This window comes from Oncorhynchus mykiss, chromosome 10 (genome assembly GCF_013265735.2).
Source record: "Oncorhynchus mykiss isolate Arlee chromosome 10, USDA_OmykA_1.1, whole genome shotgun sequence".
Classification (NCBI taxonomy): domain Eukaryota; kingdom Metazoa; phylum Chordata; class Actinopteri; order Salmoniformes; family Salmonidae; genus Oncorhynchus; species Oncorhynchus mykiss.
In genome coordinates, this window is record NC_048574.1 from 41,774,548 (window position 1) to 41,799,746 (window position 25,199).

General features: G+C 43.4%; 1 protein-coding gene across 2 annotated transcripts in view; it reads right to left on the reverse strand.

The window, feature by feature from the left end:
• Positions 1-25,199, reverse strand: part of LOC110533892 (protocadherin-1) — a 94,570-nt gene that overhangs the window by 62,237 nt on the left and 7,134 nt on the right. The window contains exons 2-4 of one of the 2 annotated variants that reach the window (XM_036990292.1): positions 21,885-22,702; positions 19,118-21,301; positions 12,436-13,715 (exon numbers count right to left, since the gene is read on the reverse strand). In XM_036990292.1, coding sequence (XP_036846187.1) covers positions 13,512-13,715; positions 19,118-21,301; positions 21,885-22,682 — 3,186 coding nt within the window. In that variant the 5' untranslated portion in view covers positions 22,683-22,702 and the 3' untranslated portion in view covers positions 12,436-13,511. Of the gene's footprint in view, positions 1-12,435; positions 13,716-19,117; positions 21,302-21,884; positions 22,703-25,199 lie in introns of those variants that run through there. The other variant, XM_021618481.2, reaches the window with a different exon arrangement.

Below are 25,199 nucleotides of genomic sequence, written 5' to 3' on the forward strand. Positions count from 1 at the left end.
CGTTTGCCCTCAGAACAGATTTCATTCGACGGTGCATGGACTCTACAAGGTGTCAAAAGTGTTCCACAGGGATGTTGGCCCATGTGTACTCCAATGTTTCCCACAGTTGTGTGAAGTTGGCTGGATGTCCTTAGGGTGGTTGACCATTCTTGATTCACAAGGGAAACTGTTAAGTGTGAAAAAGCTAGCCGCGTTCCAGTTCTTGACATACTCAAACCGGTGCGCCTGGCAACTACTACCATACCCCGTTCAAAGGCACTGGAATCTTTTGTCTTGCCCATTCACCCTCTGAATGGCACACATTTGCCTCAAGGCTTAATTATTTTTTTTTTACCTGTCTTCTCCCCTACACACCAATAAGGGATCATAGCTTTCACCTGGATTTACCTAGTCAGTCTACATCATGACAAGAGCAGGTGTTCCTAATGTTTTGTACACTCAGTGTATCGCTTCATCATCACTTCAGTTAAATAACACTAGACTGTGACCATACTGTTCAAAAGCAATAAAAATGTTGATACATCCCTAGGCAGTCTATGGTATTTAAATGTCGTATTAGTGGCTCTGATATTAGGCAAGCTTGAATCATAAGCTTTTTTTTGTGCAGAAATTAACGTCAACAAAATATTATTATGCACAGAGACCTTTTCTATGGTAATAGCTTCCTGTGCTTAGACAGCAAGGAAAGACAAGGGAGAATGTGAGCAAGCTAGAGGAGAGAGAGAAGCTCAAAGAAAGAGAGAAAGAGCAGAAGCAATAGCAAGAGAATAAAAGCGGGAGAAAATGTAGGACAGGTGGATGTAAGGCAGGAGGGGACTGAGGGAGGGAGAGGAAAAGAAAGAAAGAAAGAAAGAAAGAAAGAAAGAAAGAAAGAAAGAAAGAGAAAGAGAGAAAGAGTATAAGGGTGATATGGGGGAGTTTGAGAGGGATGAGGCTGGGGGGAGAGGAGATGGTTCATTTGTCACTGTCAGATCGGTTTGCTTCTCCTTCATAAGAGCGAGGACAGGGCCTTCCCCATGACCCCCCCTACATCCACCCTCCGCCCCCACTTCATTCACCCATCCCCCCACCTCCCCCACTCATCCTTCTGCCAACTCGTTCCATGTATAAAGCCCTAGTCTGTTTAGCCTCGATCCATGTATAAAGCCCTAGTCTGTTTAGCCTTGTTCTATGTATAAAGCCCTAGTCTGTTTAGCCTCGTTCTATGTATAAAGCCCTAGTCTGTTTAGCCTCGTTCCATGTATAAAGCCCTAGTCTGTTTAGCCTCGTTCCATGTATAAAGCCCTAGTCTGTTTAGTCTCGTTCCATGTATAAAGCCCTAGTCTGTTTAGCCTCGTTCCATGTATAAAGCCCTAGTCTCTATAAAATACTCTACAGCTAATAGATTAAAGGATGTTAATGCTATTGAAATCTTATTTAGAATACAAATGTAAAGAGATAATTTGCAGAATTATCATAATGGAGTGTGTTATGTGCTAGGTTAACAAAGTACATTCATATAATCATATTAATTCTTACAACGGCGGTTGGAGAGGATGAGTGGACATTTTGATTTGGTGAAGCGGTAGCTAATATGCTGGAAAAACACAGCGGTTGTGCTTGCCCATTGCACCCCTGGACCCCTCTTCCCTCCTCCCTGTATGTATCCCTGGTCCGGGAGCAGAGTGGACGCTGATGTAGCACTCCTGGATGCATCGCAGGCAGAATTGGACAAACTCATTTATTGGCTGTGTGTCCACTGCGACCACCTCCATGTAATGAATGGTGCAGTCTGCCTCCTCAGTGAAAACCTCTATTTCAAAGCAGAAAAAAACTTATATGGCTCAGGAAGCATTGAGTAGTGGCAAGCAGACTTATGACCTGGAGGCTGCAGGTTTAATCCCCAGTTGGGGACACTGCTGTGTATTCTTCAGCGAGGGTAATTAACCTTAATTGTCTGTGGAGTGCAGGGCCGGCTCAAGCCTTTGGGGGACCTAAGCGAGATTTGGTTGGGGGTCCCCCACCTCGCGGAAAATCATTTTTGTGGCACCCTTCTTGACGGTAGAGAGAAAAATGCCTCCTGCCATTCTACTCATTTTGCCATGGGGCAGAGATAAAAATAAAAATATGTTTTACGGCTAATTCCCTGCAACTCTCCCATTTTGCAATGACTTACGCCATGTTAATATGATATATGAGTGAGAATGACTAACAAAAGCAAAGAGTGCCCACTGGAGGTCAGGGCCCCTGGGCTATTCTACTATTCTTACTCAAAATAGTAAGTTGAGACCCTGACTGAGTACCTAAAAATCTATACAGTATATCCTAATTTATAATTTTTTGGGGTCTGGGGCCCCTAGTGGCAGGGGGCCCTAAGCGACTGCCTATGTCGCTTATGCCTGGAACCGGCCCTGGCACAATGCACTCAACTGTGTAATATGAAAAACCCAGAGATATGTTATCCAGCCACTCTGGATAAAGACATCTGCTGAGAAAGTAAACAACTACGGTAGTATTTTTATTATGATTTATAGTATGAGTATTATCAGAGGTTGTGTGTCTGTGATGTCTCATGGTTGGGTCTTCGATAGTGGTCAGCCTCCTGCAATCTAGAGCTAGTCCTACTGTGGGAGAGGGGGAGTATTTCACCACCAACACACAAAGACACTATGGCAAATTATCCCTCTCATGCCTCTCTCTCCCATTCACTCACTAAATCTCCTTATCGCCTCACATACAATTTATCAAAATTTCTTGCTTGTTTTAAAGCACTTTAATTGGAATTTCGGACAAGTGCTTTTAGACAGATAATTATCACTGGTGCTTCGTCCACCTCTCTCACACACAAACCCATTCCATCTCTGTTTTTATCCCTCTCCATTTGCCCTATGTGTTTAAACACCCTTAATGTTGGAGATAATCTTGTAAAACCACTATGAAAATAATAATCTCTCAGTAGGCTTTGGTTCACTGACGCACAAATCTCTTCTAAGAAAAAGGAAAAGCACAAACTTCTGAGCAGGCAATGGTTTGGAATGTCAATATAGTGGAAAGCGCTCCATTTGGTGGACAGAAGGAATATATAACACAAAAGTACTTAGTATTGTATCAAAAATATTTCCAAACATGATATTGAGATGAAACTCTAACATTGGGGAAAATCTTTAACATTGAGAAATGTTAAAGACTTCAGGTTCTATCACACCTACAGTAAATCAGTATTCCCCAATAAAATCATAATTCTGCTGCATACCAATTAATCAATAGACAGTTATCTTCAAAAGGTTAATAAGGAAAGAGTTGAAACACCCTGATGACACCTGCATGCTCTACAGGCCTACACCTAAAGCATGAGCTGATCATTATTTTTCACCATAGGCTAAACCATTAAGTACATTCAGATCCACAGTCCAGCATCGTAAACCTAAAGAGATCGCAGTACATTAACATGGCTCAGAGAACTATTCAGTATGCACAATAAACTCTCCTTTTGACTAAAAAACACAATTAAAAGCCTGGTCACATAGGCCATTAAAGCTGAGAATGCAAGGTTTAGTCTTCATTTATTCCAAGGCTTCTTTTCATCTGTTATGCTGGAACATATTGAGTTCAACAAAGCTGTGTATAACTCTGATACTGGCAGGCCGAGCCATCAGAACAATTCCCATTGTCATAGATGCTGAGTTCTCCCCTCATCCCATTTTCTGAGATTTATGCAATTAAGCCATGTTCTTCTACAGTGCCAACATGAAACAGCAGTGAACATCTTTTTGGAGCAACCCAAGAGCCAGCAGGGTTCAATATTCATGAAATATTCTAATATCCTTGGTCTCTAGTGTGGTGAAGACACAGAGAGTAATGATCACTTCTCATGTCAGCTAGCGTTGGTCAGCAGGGGAAATGGAATTATGCAATAACTTATTTCAGAGTGTTTTTTTCCAGGGCTTTTAGGGGATTTTGAAAAGTGGATTATTACCCACAGCAATACACTAGGAAACAATAATTGACGGCCAAGTCGGGGGAATCAGCTGTGACTTTATTTTGGATTTAAGAAATTCCCACTCTCTAAACACGTCGGCCTCTTATTAAAGATTTGGGTCAAACACATAAAAACGTAATCAGCATTGCTGTCACGTCCTGACCTTAGTTCCTTTATGTCTCTATTTTAGTTTGGTCAGGGCGTGAGCATTCTATGTTTTGTTCTGTGTTAGATTTGTGTTTGGCCTGGTATGGTTCCCAGTCAGAGGCAGCTGTCAATCGTTGTCTCTAATTGAGAACCATACTTAGGCAGCCTGTTTTCCCACTGGGTTGTGGGTAGTTCTCTGTTTTTGTATTCTGTACCAGACAAAACTGTTTCGGTCATTCTCTTTTGTTGTTTTTCCAATTCATAATAAAAGATGAACAAGTACCATGCTGCACCTTGGTTCTCACCTTCTTCAACCCATGACAGCCGTTACAATTGCACTAATCACAAAGGGTTCTTCGAATGTCCCCATACGAGAACCCTTTTTGGTTCCAGGTAGAACACTTTTAAGTGTGCAGAAGCCTCATTTACAGTGTTCCCTAGACATGATGCTATAGAGGAGGTGCTAGAGGGGAAGCTGTGTGTTGGAGTGCAGTTTAGTGGGATAAACTTCAGGACAGGCACACAATACACTATTTATGCTCCCTTCTGTTCTACATTATTCATGTCATGAAATTTTTATGTTGGGAAATGTTTGAGACTTTTTATTGGATACATGTTTTACTACAGTAACAATACAAACCTTACAAAGCCTAGACCTCATGTAAGACAATCAGCCTTAATGAAGAACAAGTCATCAACTTAAAATCAAGTCAAACCAAACTGTCTTAGCCGAATAGAACAGGTGACACTGACACTGAAATGCTTACATACGAGCCCCTAACCAACAGTGCAGTTTCAAAAAACACGGATAAGAATAGGAGATAAAAGCAATAAGTAATTAAAGAGCAGCAGTAAAAAATAACAATACAGTTGAAGTCGGAAGTTTACATAAACAAGTTTTAATGACTTCTACCTAAGTATTTCAACCACTCCACAAATTCCTTGTTAACGAACTATAGTTTTGGCAAGTCGGTTAGGACATCTACTTTGTGCATGACACAAGTAATTTTTCCAAAAAATTGTTTACAGACAGATTATTTCACTGTATCACAATTCCAGTGGGTCAAAAGTGTACATACACTAAGTTGACTGTGCCTTTAAACAGCTTGTAAAATTCAGAGAAAATGATGTCATGGATTCAGAAGCTTCTGACGGGCTAAGTGACATCATTTGAGTCAATTGGAGGTGTACCTGACGTATTTCAAAGCCTACCTTCAAACTCACTGCCTCTTTACTTGACGTCATGGGAAAATCAAAAGAAATCAGCCAATTTGTATACCTCCACAAGTCTGGTTCATCCTTGGGAGCAATTTCCAAATGCCTGAAGGTACCACGTTCATCTGTACAAACAATAGTACGCGGGTGTAACGGTTTTCTTCCGCTGAAGGAGAGGAGGACCAAAATGCAGCGTCGTTAGTGTTCAACATAGACGATACCCGAGAACACTACAAAATACAAAACACCCCATAAACATACAAAACCCCTGGACCAGACAAAACACCTAAATCCCCCATGTCACACCCTGACCTAACCAAAATAATAAAGAAAACAAAGATAACTAAGGCCAGGGCGTGACAATGGGACCACGCAGCCGCCATACCGCTCAGGAAGGAGACGTGTTCTGTCTCTTAGAGATGAACATACTTTGGTGCAAAAAGTGCAAATCAAATCCAGAACAACAGCAAAGGACCTTGTGAAGATGCTGGAGGAAACAGGTACAAAAGTATGTATATCCACAGTAAAACGAGTCCTATATCGACATAACCTAAAAGGCCGCTCAGCAAGTAAGAGGCCACTGCTCCCAAACCCCCATAAAAAAAACAGACTACGGTTTGCAACTGCACATGGGGACAAAGATCGTACTTTTTGGAGAAATGTCCTCTGGTCTGATGAAACAAAAATAGAACTGTTTGGCCATAATGACCATCGTTATGTTTTGATGGTTAGTCAGAGGGCATAGCGGGATTTCTTATAAGCTTCTGGGTTAGAGTCCCACTAAAGCGGACGCTCTAGCCTTTAGCTCAGTGCGGATGCTGCCTGTAATCCATGACTTCTGATTGGGGTATGTACGTAATCGACGACATCATCGATGCACTTATTGATGAAACCAATGACAGATGTGGTGTACTCCTCAATGCCATTGGAGGAATCCTGGAACATATTCCAGTCCTGTAGCTTAGCATCTACTTCATCTGACCACTTTTTTATTGATCTAGTCACTGGTGCTTCCTGCTTTAATTTTTGCTTGTAAGCAGGAATCAGGAGGACGGAATTATGGTCAGATTTGCCAAATGGAGTTGCGAGGGAGAGCTTTGTATGCATCTCTGTGTGTGGAGTATAGGTGATCCAGAGTTATTTTCCCTCTGGTTGCACATTTAACATGCTGATAGAAATTAGATAAAACTGAATTAAGTTTCCCTGCATTGAAGTCCCCAGCTACTAGGAGCGCCGCCTCTTGGTGAGCGTTTTCTTGTTTGCTCATGGCGGAATAGAGCTCATTCAATGCTAACTTAGTGCCAGCCTGTGACTGTGGTGGTATGTAAACAGCTACAAAGAATATAGATGAACATTTTCTCAGTAGGTAGTGTGGCCAGCAGGTTATCATGCAAAACTCTACCTCAGGCGAGCAATAGCTCGGGACTTCCTTAGATATTGTGCTGTTGTAGATAGATAGATACCGGCTGTTGTTTACAAAAATACATAGACCGCCGCCCCTTGTCTTACCAGACGCCACTGTTCTATCCTAAAGGTACATCGTATAGCCAGTCAGCTGTATGTTGATATTGTCGTCTTTCAGTCATGACTCCGTGAAGCATAAGATGTTACAGTTTTTAATATCCCGTTTGTAGTTAATCTTCCCAGTAACTCATCCATTTTATTGTCCAAAGATTGCATGTTTACTAGTAGAATTGAGGGAAGTGGGGGTTTATTGGATGGCCTCCGACTTCACAGAAGGTAGCCCGCTCTCCGGCCTCTCTTTCTCCGTCTCCTCTTCACGCAGATCACTGGGGTTGGGACTTGTTCACGAGGGAGCCATATATCCTCCGCCTCGGGTTTATCAGAGTAGTGAAAGAAGAAAAAGGATTCTGCTAGTCGGTGGTGAGTAATCGCAGTCTTGATGTCTAGAAGTTATTTTTGGTCAAAAAGAAGGTCCAAACAACGCAGATAAACAAACAAAAAAACAATCGGTTGGGGGGAAATAAAAAGTCTGCCGTCTGCCTTCTGCTCCGGCGCCATCTTAAACATTCAGCGATAGAAACACCGTAAACACATGAAAAAATGAATCAGTGCATAACGGTTACCGATAAAATCAACTTCACAACAAGGATTGCTGACATCCATGTCTCTGTTAACCTACTGAAACATTGTGTAAATTGGAATTATCATACTAATAATGATGTATCGAAATGAGCCTCGTGTAACCACAGCAGAACGGATAAAAATCTATTGGGTCTAAAGATTTCCAATGAAATGTGGCCTTTGGCTGACGTGGGTATTATGCAAAACATGACATTTTAATCTACAATTAAATAAATAAACTTGATTGAATCTGTGTAACTGGGCACCTCTGTGGCTAAGTAGCATTAAAGGTGTACACTTTCCTAATGTATTTTTTGGTGCTCTATACAGGACCTCTAATGGGGTTATGGGTCTGTTGTATGTTGTATGTTGATGAGTCTGCTGTTGTTCTCCTAGTGTCTCTCCCAGGCTCTGTCTGGGTTCCTTATCTGACCTGTAGACTATCTCAATTCATTTAGATTCAAGGGGCTTTATTGGCATGGGAAACATATGTTAACATTTCCAAAGCAAGTGAAGTAGATAATATACTCTCTGTCTCTCTCTCTCTCTCTTTCACTCTCTCTTTCTCTCTCTCTCTCTCAGGGACTAAAAACCTCTACAATGTTAAACATTCTGTAGGTTCTGTACATTTCCATTGGTTTGACCATCCCAATGCTTGGTTAGTGACAGTCTAGTCTGGGTTTTTATCTTAATCAAGTCCCACACTGGATAGGTGGGAGCGATTACTCGGACTACATTTTTTATTTAACCTTTATTCAACTAGGTAAGTCAGTTAAAAACAACTTCTTATTTACAATGATGGCCTACCCTGGCCAAACTCGGATGACGCTGGGCCAATTGTGCGCCACCCTATAAATAAACATGATAGTGATTTGGCATTCAGAAAACGACAATCTTTTTACAATTAGCCAAACCCTGCTTAACTACACACAGGGAGATTTCACACTGCTCACACTTACAGATGAGAGGATAGTTAACAATAGTCAGAGTTAGAGAGAAAGTGGGAAAGTGAGAGAGAGGAGAGAGTGCAAGAGAGAGAGAGGGGAAGACATAGAGAGAGGGAGCTGGGGAAGAGAGAGGAGCCTCAGAGTTATAGCAGCAGGAGAGAAAATACCATGGCACATTATTGAGGGACGCTTTGGCGGTAAGCTGCTTATTGATAAAAGCACTAATCTGCCTGGCAGAAGGTAAGGAGGCTGGGATGTGTGGTGATAAAATATCTGAGCTAAAGGCAATGCCATCAGGGAGCTGAGCCTCCACACAGCTTTACCTAAAGGAGCTTCTCATTAAATGTTTACATAAAAGTGGGAATCTGACCATGGGCAGCCTGCAGAAAGCATCTTTGTCTGCAGAGAAGTGAGCAGAGAACATAGGGAACCAAAGGCTCAGCTTTCCATTGGGTTCAGATAGATGCTGGGAGTGTCGCTTTCTAATATTATTTCCCAATTATTTTCCAAATGCATCAACAAGCAAGTCAGGTAATTTGATAAAATCAACAGAGGTTATGGTTGGGGGAAAAGGGAAAAGAATTCCATTGCGTCACAGATATGAATACATTAGTGGTATTGCCAGAATCATGTTTTTCTGTGTACAGGTGCCATATAGTGGGGCAAAAAAGTATTTAGTCAGCCACCAATTGTGCAAGTTCTCCCACTTAAAAAGATGAGAGGCCTGTCACCTACAAACAAGCAAGATTTCTGGCTCTCACAGACCTGTAACTTCTTCTTTAAGAGGCTTGTCTGTCCTCCACTCGTTACCTGTATTAATGGCACCTGTTTGAACTTGTTATCAGTATAAAAGACACCTGTCCACAACCTCAAACAGTCACACTCCAAACTCCACTATGGCCAAGACCAAAGAGCTGTCAAAGGACACCAGAAACAAAATTGTAGACCTGCACCAGGCTGGGAAGACTGAATCTGCAATAGGTAAGCAGCTTGGTTTTAAGAAATCAACTGTGGGAGCAATTATTAGGAAATGGAAGACATACAAGACCACTGATAATCTCCCTCGATCTGGGGCTCCACGCAAGATCTCACCCCGTGGGGTCAAAATGATCACAAGAACGGTGAGCAAAAATCCCAGAATCACACGGGGGGACCTAGTGAATGACCTGCAGAGAGCTGGGGCCAAAGTAACAAAGCCTACCATCAGTAACACACTATGCGCAAGGGACTCAAATCCTGCAGTTCCAGACGTGTCCCTCTGCTTAAGCCAGTACATGTCCAGGCCCGTCTGAAGTTTGCTAGAGAGCATTTGGATGATCCAGAAGAAGATTGGGAGAATGTCATATGGTCAGATGAAACCAAAATATAACTTTTTGGTAAAAACTCAATTCGTCGGGTTTGGAGGACAAAGAACACCATACCTACTGTGAAGCATGGGGGTGGAAACATCATGCTTTGGGGCTGTTTTTCTGCAAAGGACCCGACTGATCCGTGTAAGGGAAAGAATGAATGGGGCCATGTAATCGTGAGATTTTGAGTGAAAACCTTCCATCAGCAAGGGCATTGAAGATGAAACGTGCCTGTGTCTTTCAGCATGACAATGATCCCAAACACACCGCCCGGGCAATGAAGGAGTGGCTTCGTAAGAAGCATTTCAAAGTCCTGGAGTGGCCTAGCCAGTCTCCAGATCTCAACCCCATAGAAAATCTTTGGAGGGAGTTGAAAGTCCGTGTTGCCAAGCAACAGCCCCAAAACATCACTGCTCTAGAGGAGATCTGCATGGAGGAATGGGCCAAAATACCAGAAACAGTGTGTGAAAACCTTGTGAAGACTTACAGAACACGTTTGACCTCAGTCATTGCCAACAAAGGGTATATAACTAAGTATTGAGAAAAACTTTTGTTATTGACCAAATACATATTTTCCACCATAATTTGCAAAGAAATTCATTAAAAATCCTACAATGTGATTTTCTGGATTTTCTCATTTTGTCTGTCATAGTTGAAGTGTACCTATGATGAAAATTACAGGCCTCTCTCATATTTTTAAGTGGGAGAACTTGCACAATTGGTGGCTGACTAAATACTTTTTTGCCCCACTGTATATGTTATATGGCAACCCATCTGTAGGTTTGCTCTAGCTAGCCTGTGGGTTTGGTTTGGATTGAATGTGCCCCGAGTGTCTCACTTGGTCTCCAGCTGTAATCTCTTTTAACAGGTAATCAAGGGAAAGTTAGCTTTAAATTGCCCACTTCAACCCAGCGGCAGCGCAGAGTGCACTGTGATTTCACTTTACATTCTCACCATTCACACCCAACATACCGTCTCAGAGTCCACCCAGCCCAGACAAGTCCATCTCAGAGAGGTTGCACACTTGCTAATCCCTTAATGCAAGGCCAGGCCAGGCAATCTCAGATGGCAAACCTAGACTACTCTGTCTAAAAATCCTATGCCAATGAAATCAATCCCTTTGTCCTGGTTCAAAGACCCCCACTTTCATTAGAGCCAGTGTGCTAATTGAAGTTGTTTGCTTCTCGGCTGTCTTCCTTGTCCTCACTGTGTTGACTCTATCACCCCAGTGGGAGGCTTGCTGTAGCTCCAGGTGTATTAGAATTAGTCATTACATGGTGGATTTCCCTCAGTGGGACATGTCTCTCCAGTATCTACGAACAAAATATTTGCAGATAATTGCTGTTGTTCCCCTCAGGGTGAAGGCGGGTCTTCGTCTGCTACCAAATACTTCCTCCTAATTCTACGTTGTTCCCTGACTAAGTTCTGCTACAGAGGATGTGAGTGGGAAGTGTCTGGAGTGTTCTGAATCAGATAGTAGAAGATGAATCTGCACCATGTGTCTGAGTGTGGGTGTGTGACTATGTGTCTGATAAGGGTGACTTCCAGATGGATGGATCAAGAGAGAAATAGTTAGAGGAGAGAAAAACAGAGAGAGAATAAGCGAGGGAGCAGAAGAGAGTGAGAGAACGACTGCAATTAAATACATCATGGATGTGCTCTGATCTGAGGATTTCTGAGGTCTCAGGAAGACAGCAAGAAACGGAGTATTAGGCATGACCGTGTTGTAAACCATCTGTGGAGATGAGGAGATTCTGCTTGTGGCCTCGCCCCCTGAAATGCATCTCTGCACCTCTCAGATAGCGAACCCAAATTGGGTTAATCCCAGCTCACAGGGATGCCTAGAGTTCATCCAGTGTATGGCCAGTTGAACAATGAAGTAGGGTTAATTAAGGCTAGCCCTGAATCCTCTGTGAGAATCCTTCAGGTTGGCTGGAGATGGAGTTAGCTAGCTGCCCACTGCAGTGCCGAGATGAAGGCGGAGCCCCACAGGGGGACAACACTCAGCTATCTCTGACTAATAAGGCATTTTAATTGTGTGGATTTAATTTAAGTACAGATTTACGGCTTCACAAGCGCTCATCACGCCCACTTAAAAATGAACTGGGAAGGCCTTTCCCTTGATCTTTCACTGTGTGCTAATATCTCTCACACTGGTTCTTTCTCTCCTAAGGAGGAGGGACACATCATTAAAATGCTATGTAAAAAGGTGTCCAATCTTTGGCCTGAATGGGCTAATTATCAACACTGGGCTCAATGTAAGCTAATGGTCTCCCCGGCAACCATCATGTAATTTCACACATTCGGAGTGAGGGAGAACACGTTGGGAAAACCTATAAATGCATCCCTGAACCCAACCTCGTGACCCCACCTTGCCTTAACGTCAAGCTCAATCACTTACACAAACACAAACACACATAAGCTGTATAGGTTGTGTCCCAATCGACAAGAATGCTGCCCTTTGAGGCAGAATTTCTAGGCAGGACATCAAAATTGGCATGTACCAATCCTAAAGTAACTTAAAATGCTTCCTTCTAAGGTGCCTTCATTGGGCTGATTTTGAAGGCAGCATCCCAAAATTCCCCAAATGTTGTCCCCACTTGGGAAAACATTTCTCAGAAGAATAAGCAATAACTTAATGTAAGTATAATGTTTATTTAACATCAACATTTTGTTAAAATGATCAACAGATCACTTTCATATGATGTTTATCAGCCCATTGCCAACACGCCGGACGCGATAGCTAGCTAGTAGTCGAACTCGTCCTGTTTATCGGTTGTTTAGAGGTGAACATGTAAACTAACTAGGCCTAATCATAGATTGAGCATTGCGTCAATTGTGAAGACCCAGACAGTTTTTAAATAATGAATTGGTGAACTTTCTAGCCAGCTGAAGACATGCAGCAAATAATGTTTTCCCATCTGTTTTCAGGGACTAAAGTGGGCACCACATTGCAATGGCTTGGCAGGAGAAAACGTTTCTGGACTTGTTTGGAGATAAGACATTTTATTAACAACATCTGATGGAAACGATAGGAAATGCAGCCAGCTGTGTTCTGTTCAAACTAGGCTTGTTAGCCAGCCAAATCATTTGTGCATTCCGTTGATGACTCTGTTTTGCTAGCAAGCTGCATACAGTGTCTGTTTACCTAACGTTAGCTAACTTTCTCTCGTCACTTTCCCTTCCCCTATTTGGTTGCACCATTGGGTTGGTGTTACTAGTTTACATTAGAGGCTAAGTTATTCTACTCTTAGTGTAAACAACTTGATCAAGCTTAAAAATATGCAAAACTGTTAACAAAACTATTGCACATTAATAAAGGTAGTTGTTGCTTCAGCAACTTGAACCAGCACTGATATTTGAGCAGTGAGGTTAATTTCTCCCCTCTCGTCTCTGCTTGTTCCGGGTTTGAAGGACATCCCACCCTGACACCCTACAGATGTAAATAATTTGTCGGGAACCTCTCAGCAAACAGGATAATCACCATATTCCAGGATTTTATTCAGGAGTGTGCACCATCACAATGTTAGAGATAAATAGATTCACCCATGTTATGGTTTATCATGCAGATTTGTCAGGAAATTCTAAAATACAGATGTGATTTTCTGTCCCAGTGGAATGCACAGTGTGCAAGTTTCCAATGTAGACCACAATTAGATGACATAGGTTAGTAAAGGGCTAGGGAACAAAAACCTGAAAACTCCTTGTCTGTCTATAAAAACAAAAAAAAACTGTAAACTCCTGGCCTGTCTATAAAAACAAAAACCTATGGTTGTCATGACAAAATGTGCCCTCATGTATTGAACAAGCTTATGTATGTTGGAAGTTAATCTCATTGATGTCCCTCACTTGGGAATTGCTTCTTTTGTACAATGGCATGTGTTTTAAGGACTCATGCACAGATACAGGAAAACCAATACAAATGTTAACATTTATTGAAAATGACAAGTGCTGATGTCTCCACATGTTTTGAGTCTTGGGCATCTGGTGACTGCAGTTCATCTGACTAATCCTCTGCAGGAGAAAGACGTCAATAATATTACAATGCTGCATTCATTTAATTGAATATACTGTGCATTCGGAAAGTATTCAGACCCCTTGACTTTTTTAAAACTTATTCTAAAACTGATAAAAAATTTAAAAAAATGATCATCAATCTACACACAATACCTAATAATGACAAAGTGAAAATACGTTTTTTGAAAATTTTCCAAATGTATTAAACAGAAATACTTTATTTGCATAAGTATTCAGACTCTTTGCTATGAGAATTGAAATTGAGCTCAGGTGCATCCTGTTTACGTTACACTGTTCACATTTACCTTGATATGTTTCTACAACTTGATTGGGGTTTACCTGGGGTAAATTCAATTGATTGGACATGATTTGGAAAGGCACACACCTGTCTATATAAGGTCCCCACAGTTGACAATGCATGTCAGAGCAAAAACCAAGCCATGAGGTCGAAGGAATTGTGCGTAGAGCTCTGAGACAGGATCGTGTTGGAGGCACAGATCTGTGGAAGTGTACCAAAACATTTCTGAAGCATTGAAGGTCCCAAGAACACATTGAACTCCATCATTCTTAAACAGAAAAAGTTATAGGAAGGCCAGCTCTTCCTAGGCCAAACTGAGCAATCAGTGCAGAAGGGCCTTGGTCAGGGAGTTGACCAAGAACATGACAGTCACTCTGACAGAGCTCCAGAGTTCCTCTGTGGAGATGGGAGAACCTTCCAGAAGGAAAACCATCTCTGCAGCACTCCACCAATCAGGCCTTTATGGGAGAGTGTCCAGATGGAAGCCACTCATCAGTAAAAGGAACGACAGCCCGCTTGGAGTTTGCCAAAAGGCACCTAAAGACTCTCAGTCCATGAGAAACAACATTGTCTGTTCTGATGAAACCAAGATGGAACTCTTTGGCCTGAATGCCAAGCGCCACGTCTGGAGGAAACCTGGCACCATCCCTACAGTGAAACATGGTGGTTGCAGCACAATGCTGTGGGTATGTTTTTCAGCGGCAAGGACTGGGAGACTAGTCAGGATCGAGGGAAAGATGAATAGAGCAAAGTATAGAGATCCTGATGAAAACCTGAACCAGAGCGCTCAGGAACTCAGACTGGGGTGATGGTTCACCTTCCAACAGGACAACGACCCTAAGCACACAGCCATGACAATGCAGGAGTGGCTTCGGAACAAGTCTCCAAATGTGCAGCGACGGTCCCCATCCAACCTGACAGAGCTTGCGAGGATCTGCAGAGAAGAATGGAAGAAACTCCCCAAATACAAGTGTGCCAAGCTTGTGGTATCATACCCAAGAAGATTCGAGGCTGTAATCGCTGCCAAAGGTGCTTCAACAAAGTACTGAGTAAAGGGTCTGAAAACGTATGTAAATGTGATACTTCAGTTTTTTATTTGTAATATATTTGCAAGCATTTCTAAAAAAACAGTTTTTGCTTTGTTATTATGGGGTATTTTTTGTAGATTGGTGAGGGGAAAAAACAATATAATACATTTTTCAATAAGGCTGTAATGTAACAAAAGGTGGAAAAAGTCAAGGGGTCTGAATACTTTCCAAATGCAATGTACATTCCTGTTTGATATGCATTTATATAATTATATTGGACATGTTATCCTTTATCACATGTCATTATATTTTTTGGGTATCCAATGCATTTAGCTAACATTAGGATGAAGTAGCTTTCTAATCTAGTTAGATTGCATCATATCACCTTTCAATATTAGTTATCAACAAATATAAAATTATGTTCTTGAGATCAGAGTCATTTAATAATATGTGCGGGTGTGATAGTTTAGGAATCACAATGCAAGCCTACTCATTAGAATAAAACATTAGCAGCTCTAATGCAGTAATAGCTTCACAGTGAAACACTACTATTCTGGCTATTAATCATTCTTAAACAGTCAGTAAAATAGCTTAGCTATCTCAAAAAACTGTAGTTTGTATCATGCATGCAAGCTTACCTGTCATGTCCACATTCCACAAAGATGGACCTGCAGACCAAGCAATATGCTAGAGGAGGACCCTATACTGTAGGCTAAGTATTCTCATCGGTGTCAACTTAATTCATGAACTGGTACTGAGGAGATCAATTTTGTAACTTGTTTACTTTTTATTTGTGTCAGATATTTCCATTTGGGATAGTTGTTCACTGAATTGCCAGCTACAGTGGCTACAATGTAACTAAATGTCTCGCGGATGCTGCCTTAGAATCCCATCCCAATCAGCAGTTGCCTACTGGAAAAGGGCAACCTACAAAGGTAGGTGAGGCAGGTAGGCATCAGGCAGCTGCCTTTGGATTGGGACATAGGCTTCACACAGCTCTGTCCAGACCAGATCACGCCACTGAAAAATTAAGTGGTTGTTTACTTGATCACTGATTGTACAAACATTAGGAACACCTTCCTAATATTGAGTTGCACCCCCTTTTGCCCTCAGAACAGCCTCAATTTGTCGGGGCATGGACTCTACACAGTGCTGGAAGCGTTCCACAGAGATGCTTGCCCTTGTTGACTCCAATGCTTCCCACAGGTGTGTCAAGTTGGCTGGATGTCCTTTGGGTGGTGGACCATTTTTGATACACACAGGAAACTGTCTCAATTCTCTTAAGGCTTCAAAATCCTTCTTTAACCTGTCTCCTCCCCTTCATCTATGTTGATTTAAGTGGATTTAACAAGTGACATCAATAAGGGATGATAGCTTTCACCTGGTCAGTCTACGTTCCTAATGTTTTTTGCACTAAGGGTGTTTTTCAATATGCATACTACCCTGCTCCACATGCTCATGCTGTAAGTGCATTCTCCAAGGATGTTCTCTTGAGTACGTTCTTGTGAGGATAAGAGTGTGGAGAATGCATAAAACATTACATTTGTAAAGCACTCACACTCTCGCTGCATCTCCCCATTCACTGAACCTTCTTCCAGCCAGGACAATGGCAACAATAGGGAAAAAACAACATATCACAAAGCAAATATTTTACTTCATATTTATCTGCTAGCTCTATGTGAATCGCAATAATCTAGCTAGCCAGCTAGTTAAACCATCACAAATTACCTAAAACTTATGTCATGCAAGTTAGATGTACATTCTTCGTGGGTAGCTAGCTGCCAAATCTTAGTGGCTAGTTAGCTAGCCCTATTGATTTACTATGGACTTACCCATTCCCTGAACCTTCCTCCAGCCAGGACAATCGCAATAGAGACGAAACAAGATATACACAAAGCAAAAGTTTAACTATCAGCTATCATATGTGAATCATAATAATGTAGCTAACCATATAGTTTAACAGGCAAACAGGACCTAAAATGAATGGGTAGATTATTCATGGGTAGCTAGCTAGCTAATAATTCTTTGTGGATATTTGGCTAGCTAACAGTAGTAGCTAGTCAGTTAGCCCTATTGACTTACTATGGGCTTGCAATTTACGCAAGTCCATAGCTATTGTAGGCAGGTATCAAGATAATGTATCAAGATAAAATATTGTAGTCAGGCATCATATGAGATGTGAATAGGCAACATTTCATTCCGAAGTCTCTCACTTCAGCTCAAATAATGTCCGGCCTTTTTTACTTGGTTGCGTCATTTGTCTGTGCATACTTTCTGTTGAAGCTTGAATTGATGCATGCTGCAAAATATGTAGAAACGGAGTACGCATTAGAGAAGTGCTAGCCGTGCTCCGTTTCGCATAAGGTACCTTGATTTGGACATACTACGACACTCCCGTGCTCCAATTTTCATGCTCAGAGCATGGTAGTATGCATATTGAGAAACACCCTCCTACATCCAGTTATTGGAGCTAGGTCTAAAAAGAGAAGAGGTGAAACTGCCAGAGATATGAATATGTGCTGACAGCGAATGGTAGCACCAGTGTGTTTACATTCAGCACTGCCAAGAATCATTGAGAAGCTCAGTTCTAGTCACAGACACCTGAGCACATCCCCACTGAAAATGTGAGTCATTGTTTAGACCAGCATGGTTGACTAGAGTAAGCTCTCCACTCCACATCTGTCACTCCAATAGGCAGCAACTTTATTATTTATTTTGGTCAATCTGTTCTTCCTGATGTGAGAGGGGATGCCATACATGAGGTAACATCTGCTGAGGTATGTCACATGAGTTTTAACATCTGTCCGCGTTTTTGCGGCACCTTTCCATCAACTCGCACATGTTTTGAAACACTTTACACACTCATGCAGAGACACACAAACAGAGAGAGGTGAGGAGGCTAGCTTGATGCACAGGTGCACACAGCACAGACACTAGCAGTAGCATATAGCTAGATTAGACATGTATGTCCTCAAATACAACCCAAGCACAAAGCCCACCTGGAAACACAGACTTACTCACATAGACCTAAACATGCAAACCCACTGCAGGGCTACAGTTCATTGTCACACTGCTCGTATATGCTGTCCATCACTGAGACAGTGGTGACTGTACACACTACTGACTCTCTTAACCCACAGGGGCTCGCAATTGTCCAAGCTGTCAGGCAACATCTGCTGAAATTACCCACCAGCCACTAGCCAACCAGTGGTGACTGACTGGGTTCTGGAGATAAGCTTTCTTATCCTCAAAGTGTCCCACACATATTCAGAGCCCAGTCACCCATTTCCCTTGAAGAATAGGATAATTTCTTGAACATATAGTCCCGCTCAGGTCAGGTTAAGCTAATAGACACTTGTAGATATACACACACACACACACACGGGCACACAATCAGTCATTCAAGCAAGCACACATATATGCACAGAGACATACAGACATACTCTCCCTAATTTATTTTTGCATTCTAATCCTCTCTGAGCCTATTAATATTTCTGTTTCCATGGCAATGGTAGAAGGGTCAGAGCCAAGCCAAGTGAAGTGGAGTGCAGTGCAGTGAGAAGATAAGAGCATGTGACCTGTATGGACCACAGGGCGTGAGGTCAAGCAGAAGTGTAAGAGTAAGTCACTCAGACATGAACCTCGCCCTCTACCTCACCTCCTCCGTTCACCAGCTAGATTAATGAACCCATGGGAAGAGGGGGAAGAGGGGGGGGAGAAGGGCAAGGAGACTCGTCTCCACCCCGGTAAAAGTGGAGACCAAAAGCAACCAAAAGCAGTTTCTTATTACTCCCATGTGCCCTTTCTCCCTCCAAGTGGATGGAAGTTTTCCTAATTACTAAAGCCTTTTTTAGTTACTGATTGTGTGTTTAAATCAGACGATGAAAAGCAGGTAGCCAACAGCATTCTGAAATGGCTGCTTGATTGTTTTTGGGGTGGAATTTCCAACGTTAATGGCCCCCATCCATATCCTTAAATATCACAGCCACTCCACTAATAACACACCACCTCCTACCTTTGTCACAGGCAATTTAAACAAATGATTGTTTTGCTTTCGAAGCTCTGGCTCTTACCTGCTTGCTGTTGTACTTTGGCTGGCTGGCCTTGTAGCTATAATCCGAGTACTGGTCTGAGCCTGTTGAATTGTCATCTCCTCCAGTCCCTACGAAGGTGTTGGTTGCAGGGAGGTCCTGGACTGCCTGGTGCTTCTGGGAGGCCGACGGAGACTGGGCCTGCAGCTGGATGGATGGTAGGGGAGAGTTGGAGCGGTAGTGTCTGCCAAGGTCAGGGCTGCCTGGGGGGTATGTCAGTGGCAGGTGGATCCTGGGGCTGTCGTTGACCCCATCCAGGTTGAACTTGAGACTCTTCTGGAGACTGACCTCCTCCTCCTCTCCCAAGGGCTTGGGGGACTTGGAGGGCTTTCCTTTCCTTCCCCTCTTGCCTTTGCCATTCTTTGGCCCCTGCTTAGGGGCGTAAAGGTCCTTGGTCTCCTTCTTGCCAGCCTGGTAGCCGCTCTTCGTCTCCCGCTGAATGCGGTGGCGGATAAACACCACCACTACGATCACCATGACAACGCCCGCCACTCCCGCCAGGCTTCCGTACACAATGTTACTGCGCTGGGCCGCCAGGCCGTAGTCAGGGTCACCAGCAATGTCTGTCTCCAGAGGGGTGTAGAGACTGTGTCCCACCAGTGCTTCCACTAGGCTGACATTAGCAATGGTCTCATTGACGTAGATGTGTACCATGGCAGTGGCGTGGCGTGCGGGTTTGCCCACATCACTCACCCTCACCACCAGGCGATGGAGCCCACCATGTTTCCGGGTCAGCTCCTTGGCCAGGGTGATCTCCCCAGTAGTGGAGGAGATGCTGAAGAGGTCATAAGGGTTTCCTCCAGTGATGCTGAAGACCAGCTCTGCATTGGGCCCAGTGTCCAGGTCTTCAGCCTCCACTAGCTCCACACGGCTTTCTGGGGCAGCTAGAGGGGACAGGAGTCTGAAGGAGGAGTTGGAGGGCTTGGTGACCACAGGATCATTGTCGTTTTCATCCAGGACATTGATGGTAACGCCTACATAGGAGGACCTGGGAGGCTCTCCCCCGTCTACGGCCTTCAGACGGAAGGTGTAGCTGCTCTCCTTCTCCCGGTCAAAGGAGATGCTGGACAGGATGGTTCCTGTTCCATTCTGAATCACAAACTTCCCTCCGTCTGGCTCCACAGAGAGCTGCACTCTGGCGTTCTCTCCCTGGTCCATGTCCAGCACAGTCACCATGCCAACGGCGCTGAGTGGGGGCATGTTCTCCAGAACAGAGAAGCTGTAGCCACTTAGCATGAACTTGGGGTCATTGTCATTGCGGTCCAGCACCTTGACCACAACCGTGGCTGTTCCTCTGTGACTGGGAGAACCTTTATCAGACGCAGTGACCCGGAACTCATAGCGTTCTTTATGCTCTCTGTCCAGTGAGCTCCGTGCCCTCACCTCCCCTGAATCGGGGTCAATCTCAAACAGGCCCCTGGTAGATGTGTCTGCTACGATGCTGTAGACCAGCTCGGCGTTAGTTCCGCTATCAGCATCCGTGGCAACCACGTCCACAACCTTGTCCCCTGGCTGGTTCTCCTCTGCAAAGGCAACCTCAAACAGGTTTGGGGAAAACACTGGGGAGTTGTCATTAACATCAGTCACCTGCACCTTCAATGAGTTAGTACTAGAAAGAGCTGGGTTGCCAGAGTCAACAGCCACAATCTCCACACGGTATTCCCTGACCCTCTCATAGTCCAAGGGGGTTGTAGTCTGCAGAAAATACTTCCTCTTGTTAGTGGACGAGTCACTAGCCGGGCGCAGCTGGAACGGCACGTCCCCCGCCACCACACAGGTGACCACTGCATTCTCCCCCTCATCCCTGTCAGACACCTGGACAAGGGCCACCGCCGTGCCCACTGGCATGTCCTCTGATATGTTGGCCACCCCGTCACTGTGGGTCACCAGGCCGATCCCACGGATCTCCACAGCAGGGGAATTGTCATTCTGGTCAGTCACCTGGATTGTCACAAAGGTCTTGGAGCTTTTGGGTTGGGGACCTTTGTCCCTGGCCACTACGTAGAATGTCAAATCGCTGATTTCTTCCCGATCCAAGGGCCCTTTGACATAGATGATGCCAGTGGAGCGATCAATTCGCAGGAGTTTTGGCACTGGGTCTAATGCCTGGTGTAGTGTGTATTCTATCTCTCCATTGGGGCCCATGTCAGAGTCATTGGCTTTCACCTGCAATCAGAGACAAGGGATTAGGTTAGAGGTTGGAATCAGGGTAAGAATTCAGGGATTATGTTAGCATATGGAGGTATGGGTAAGGGGTTTAGGTTTACAGCCCGATGTCATTGGAGTTAGTTTACAGCAAGAGGGCGATAAGCAAGGGAGTCTAAATGTGAATATTATAAACATATCTTGCAATAATATGAAAACACACCATCCTAGCTTCAGAGAGACACATGTGAAATGAAAATAAATGTACACTGAGGGTTTATTTGACTTAGAAACTGTCAACCAAAATACCCGCTCGGGAAGAAACTTTATTGAGTGGGCTAATTGTTCAAAAAACATTCAATAAATTGGCTAAGCTTTGCTGCTTCTGGCAGCAGTTCAATAAGACTACACTGTGAAATTGCAAATTAATTCACATTCAGGCATTTCATCATGGTAAAAACCTAGAAACCCAGCACCGCATGTTGGACCCTAATGAGTTGTGGATATAAAACACTTAGTCTTCTCACAGTCAAAGTTGTATCCAATCTATACGGTAGCGTACACAACACCTTGATCACTCTGCAATATTAAAATAATGTTTTACCTGCAAAACAGAGTGTCCCACAGGGCTGTTTTCTGAAACCTCTGCCTCATACGTGGCCTTCTCAAACTTCGGAGCATTGTCGTTAGCATCAGCAACCACCACTCTCAGCAAGGCACTGCTATAGCGCTGGGGGTTACCTCCATCCACAGCTTTGATTGTTAGGTCGTACGAGTCCTTGAGCTCCCGGTCCAGACTGCCCAGGACGATGAGCTGGGGCAGCTTCTCCCCCCTGTCTTCCGCCACCTGCAGGCCGAAGAGCGTCACCGCGTCTGGCCCAGCTGTGAGGGCGTAGTCGGCCACCCCATTCCTCTCCGAGTCCCTGTCTGTGGCCAGGGGAATGGAGAACAGAGCTCCCAAGTGGGTGTTTTCTGGGACAGAGATGGTGAGCACGGGGGAGGGAAACTGCGGCGTGTTGTCGTTGATGTCCTGGACCTCGATGCGGCCCTCAATGAGCCTGGGGCTCTGGTTGTGGATTAGGTCTGTGACGGACACTTCAAACTCCAGGAAGCAGGGCTTGCCCCTGACAATACTGCGGCAGTCCCTCAGTGTCTCCCTGTCTATGGGGATCTCTGTGGTGAAGATGTCCCCTGTCTTCCCATCCACTCGCAGGTACGGAGAGCCCACCTCCAGCTTGTACAAGTGACCAGAGTCTGGCAGGCCCTGGTCTGATGCCAGGCTGCCAATCAGCGTGCTGGGGGGCTGCTCCTCCTGGACCCGGTAGAGGATACCAGCCTCAGCCCAACCACAGCAGTCCAACACCAGGACCCACAACAGAACTGCTCCCAAGTGCAGTTCCATGAAGTCCGTCACCAGATTACCTGCCAGCAAAAAAAATAAAAAATAAAAATAACACATTAAAGATGAAAAACTATACTTGGGCTTAAGGTTTATTGGTTATGTTGAATGTGCTCTGAAACAACATAGTTAATCAACAGCCATAGTTATACATACGGTATGTATATACACTGAGTGTACAAAACATTAAGAATATTTTTGTAATATTGTGTTGCACTCCCCGCCCTTTTGCCCTCAGAACAGCCTCAATTAATCATGGCATGGACTACAAAGTGTTGAAAGGATTCCACAGTGATGCTGGCCCATTTAAACTCCAATGCTTCCCACAGTTGTGTCAAGTTGGCTGGGTGTCCTTTGGGTGGTGGACTATTCTTGATACACACGGGAAACCGTTGATACTATATATATATAGTATCTTCATTGGGGTTTAATTACGATTTTATAATTCTAGGGGTTTTAACGTTAGTGAAAAAAATGTATTATCCCAGGTATGTCAAAATAATGTTTCTTCTGCAATGACAAGGAACGATTCATCATATATGGCATATTTACCAAAAACAAGCTCTCCACATTGGAATAGATAATATCCTTGTTAAGAGAGCAAGGATGATCTTTCCCCTGTCAATGGGACAAAACCCAGGAAACATGAACAATGAGCATAACATGTTTCTCCCAAGGACCATTTTTGCCATGCTTGAAAAATAATGGTTCAGATGTTGGAGATTTTCTCCACTGACTTAGTGACTTACAGGGAATTTATAAAGCAATGAGCACCCAATCTTCTATTTGAAAGGAACAATTTAACAAATAGGGATGATAATGTCATTCATCTAAATGTGGAATCGTGTAACAACAGTTCGGCATGTTGGGTGATTTCCCGTCCTTATTTTTGCCACATTAATTAAACCAAATTGAGCTTTTGCAGACAGTTTGTAACTGTTTTCATTCACTAAATCAGATCTTCAGCACAGTGCTGAGGATATTGAAAACGGCAACAGCCAGTATTGAAAACTTGTTTAAGCGCTACATAAATATATATATATATATTTTTTAAAGAATTGATTTCCAGACAGAATTTACACAGAAGATAAAGTGAGAGCGGCCCAGTGTGCATTACGGCAGCTGTATAATCCAATGCAGAGCCTCAAAGACAGGGTACAGTGCCACGGTTCAAGGTTGAGCCTCCTAGACATCATTAAATGTGTATAGAAGCAGCTTGTGAATGCAACGCCACAAAAAAAATAACACTGTTGAACAAACCATACAGTATGTTTACGAAACCTTGACGATATGATATAAAGACAAGACTGAAAATGCATAATCTGACTGATCTAATACGAGAGAGGTCTGACCCACCTAAGGCTCCAGCTGCAGCACCCAGAGGCAGCAGCACATCAGTGTTTGGCTTCATGTGGAACATGTTGCTGATCTGTAACCTGGCCTGCGCCTTATCACAAAATGCAGCTTTACTTTTGAGCAGATGAGATCTCCATCCTACTCTGCTGTTCGGCTAATTTACACACTGTAATGTTCATGTTTGATTTCTAACCTGCTACGCCACCCCATTAATCACTACCCCGCTAGTTTAGCTTCTGCTTTGATCCATATTCCGCAAGCTAAAGAATACACAATTTTTCAGACTGCAAATGATTTTAGACTTGAATTATTTCATGTGTGAGAAGAGTTCTCGCTGTAACTTGAAAGAGAATGAGACAGTTCATTGGGGTGGTTTATATAGTTGTAGTGCTACAGCACAGGTCCTTATAGCCTTTGCATGCTGATGTAAGTATGTATGTATGTATGTATGTACAGCACCAGTCAAAAGTTGGAACACACTTACTCATTCAAGGGTTTTTCTAAATTTTTTACAATTTTCTACATTGTAGAATAATGGTGAAGACATCAAAACTATGAAATAATACATGTAGTAACCAAAGAAAGTGTTCAACAAATTCAAATAGATTTCAGATTCTTCAAAGTAGCCACCCTTTGCCTTGATGACAGCTTTGCACACTCTCGGCATTCTCTCAACCGGCTTCATGAGGTGCTCACATGGAATGCATTTCAATTAAAAGGTGTGCCTTGTTAAAAGTTAATTTGTGGAATGTCTTTCCTTCTTAATGCATTTGAGCCAATCAGCTGTGTTGTGACAAGGTAGGGGTGGTATACAGAAGATAGCCCAATTCGGTAAAAGACCAAGTCCAGATTATGGCAAGAACAGCTCAAATATGCAAAGAGAAACGACAGTCCAGCATTACTGTAAGACATGAAAGTCAGTCATTCTGGGAAATGTAAAGAACTTTGAACGTTTCTTCAAGTGCAGTCAAAAAAAACATTAAGCACCATGATGAAACTGGCTCTCATGAGGACCGACACAGGAAAGGAAGACAGAGCTGCCTCTGCTGCAGAGGATAAGTTCATTAAAGTTAACTGCACCTTAGATTGCTGCCCAAATAAATGCTTCACAGAGTTCAAGTAACAGACACATCTCAACATCAACTGTTCAGAGGAGACTGTGTG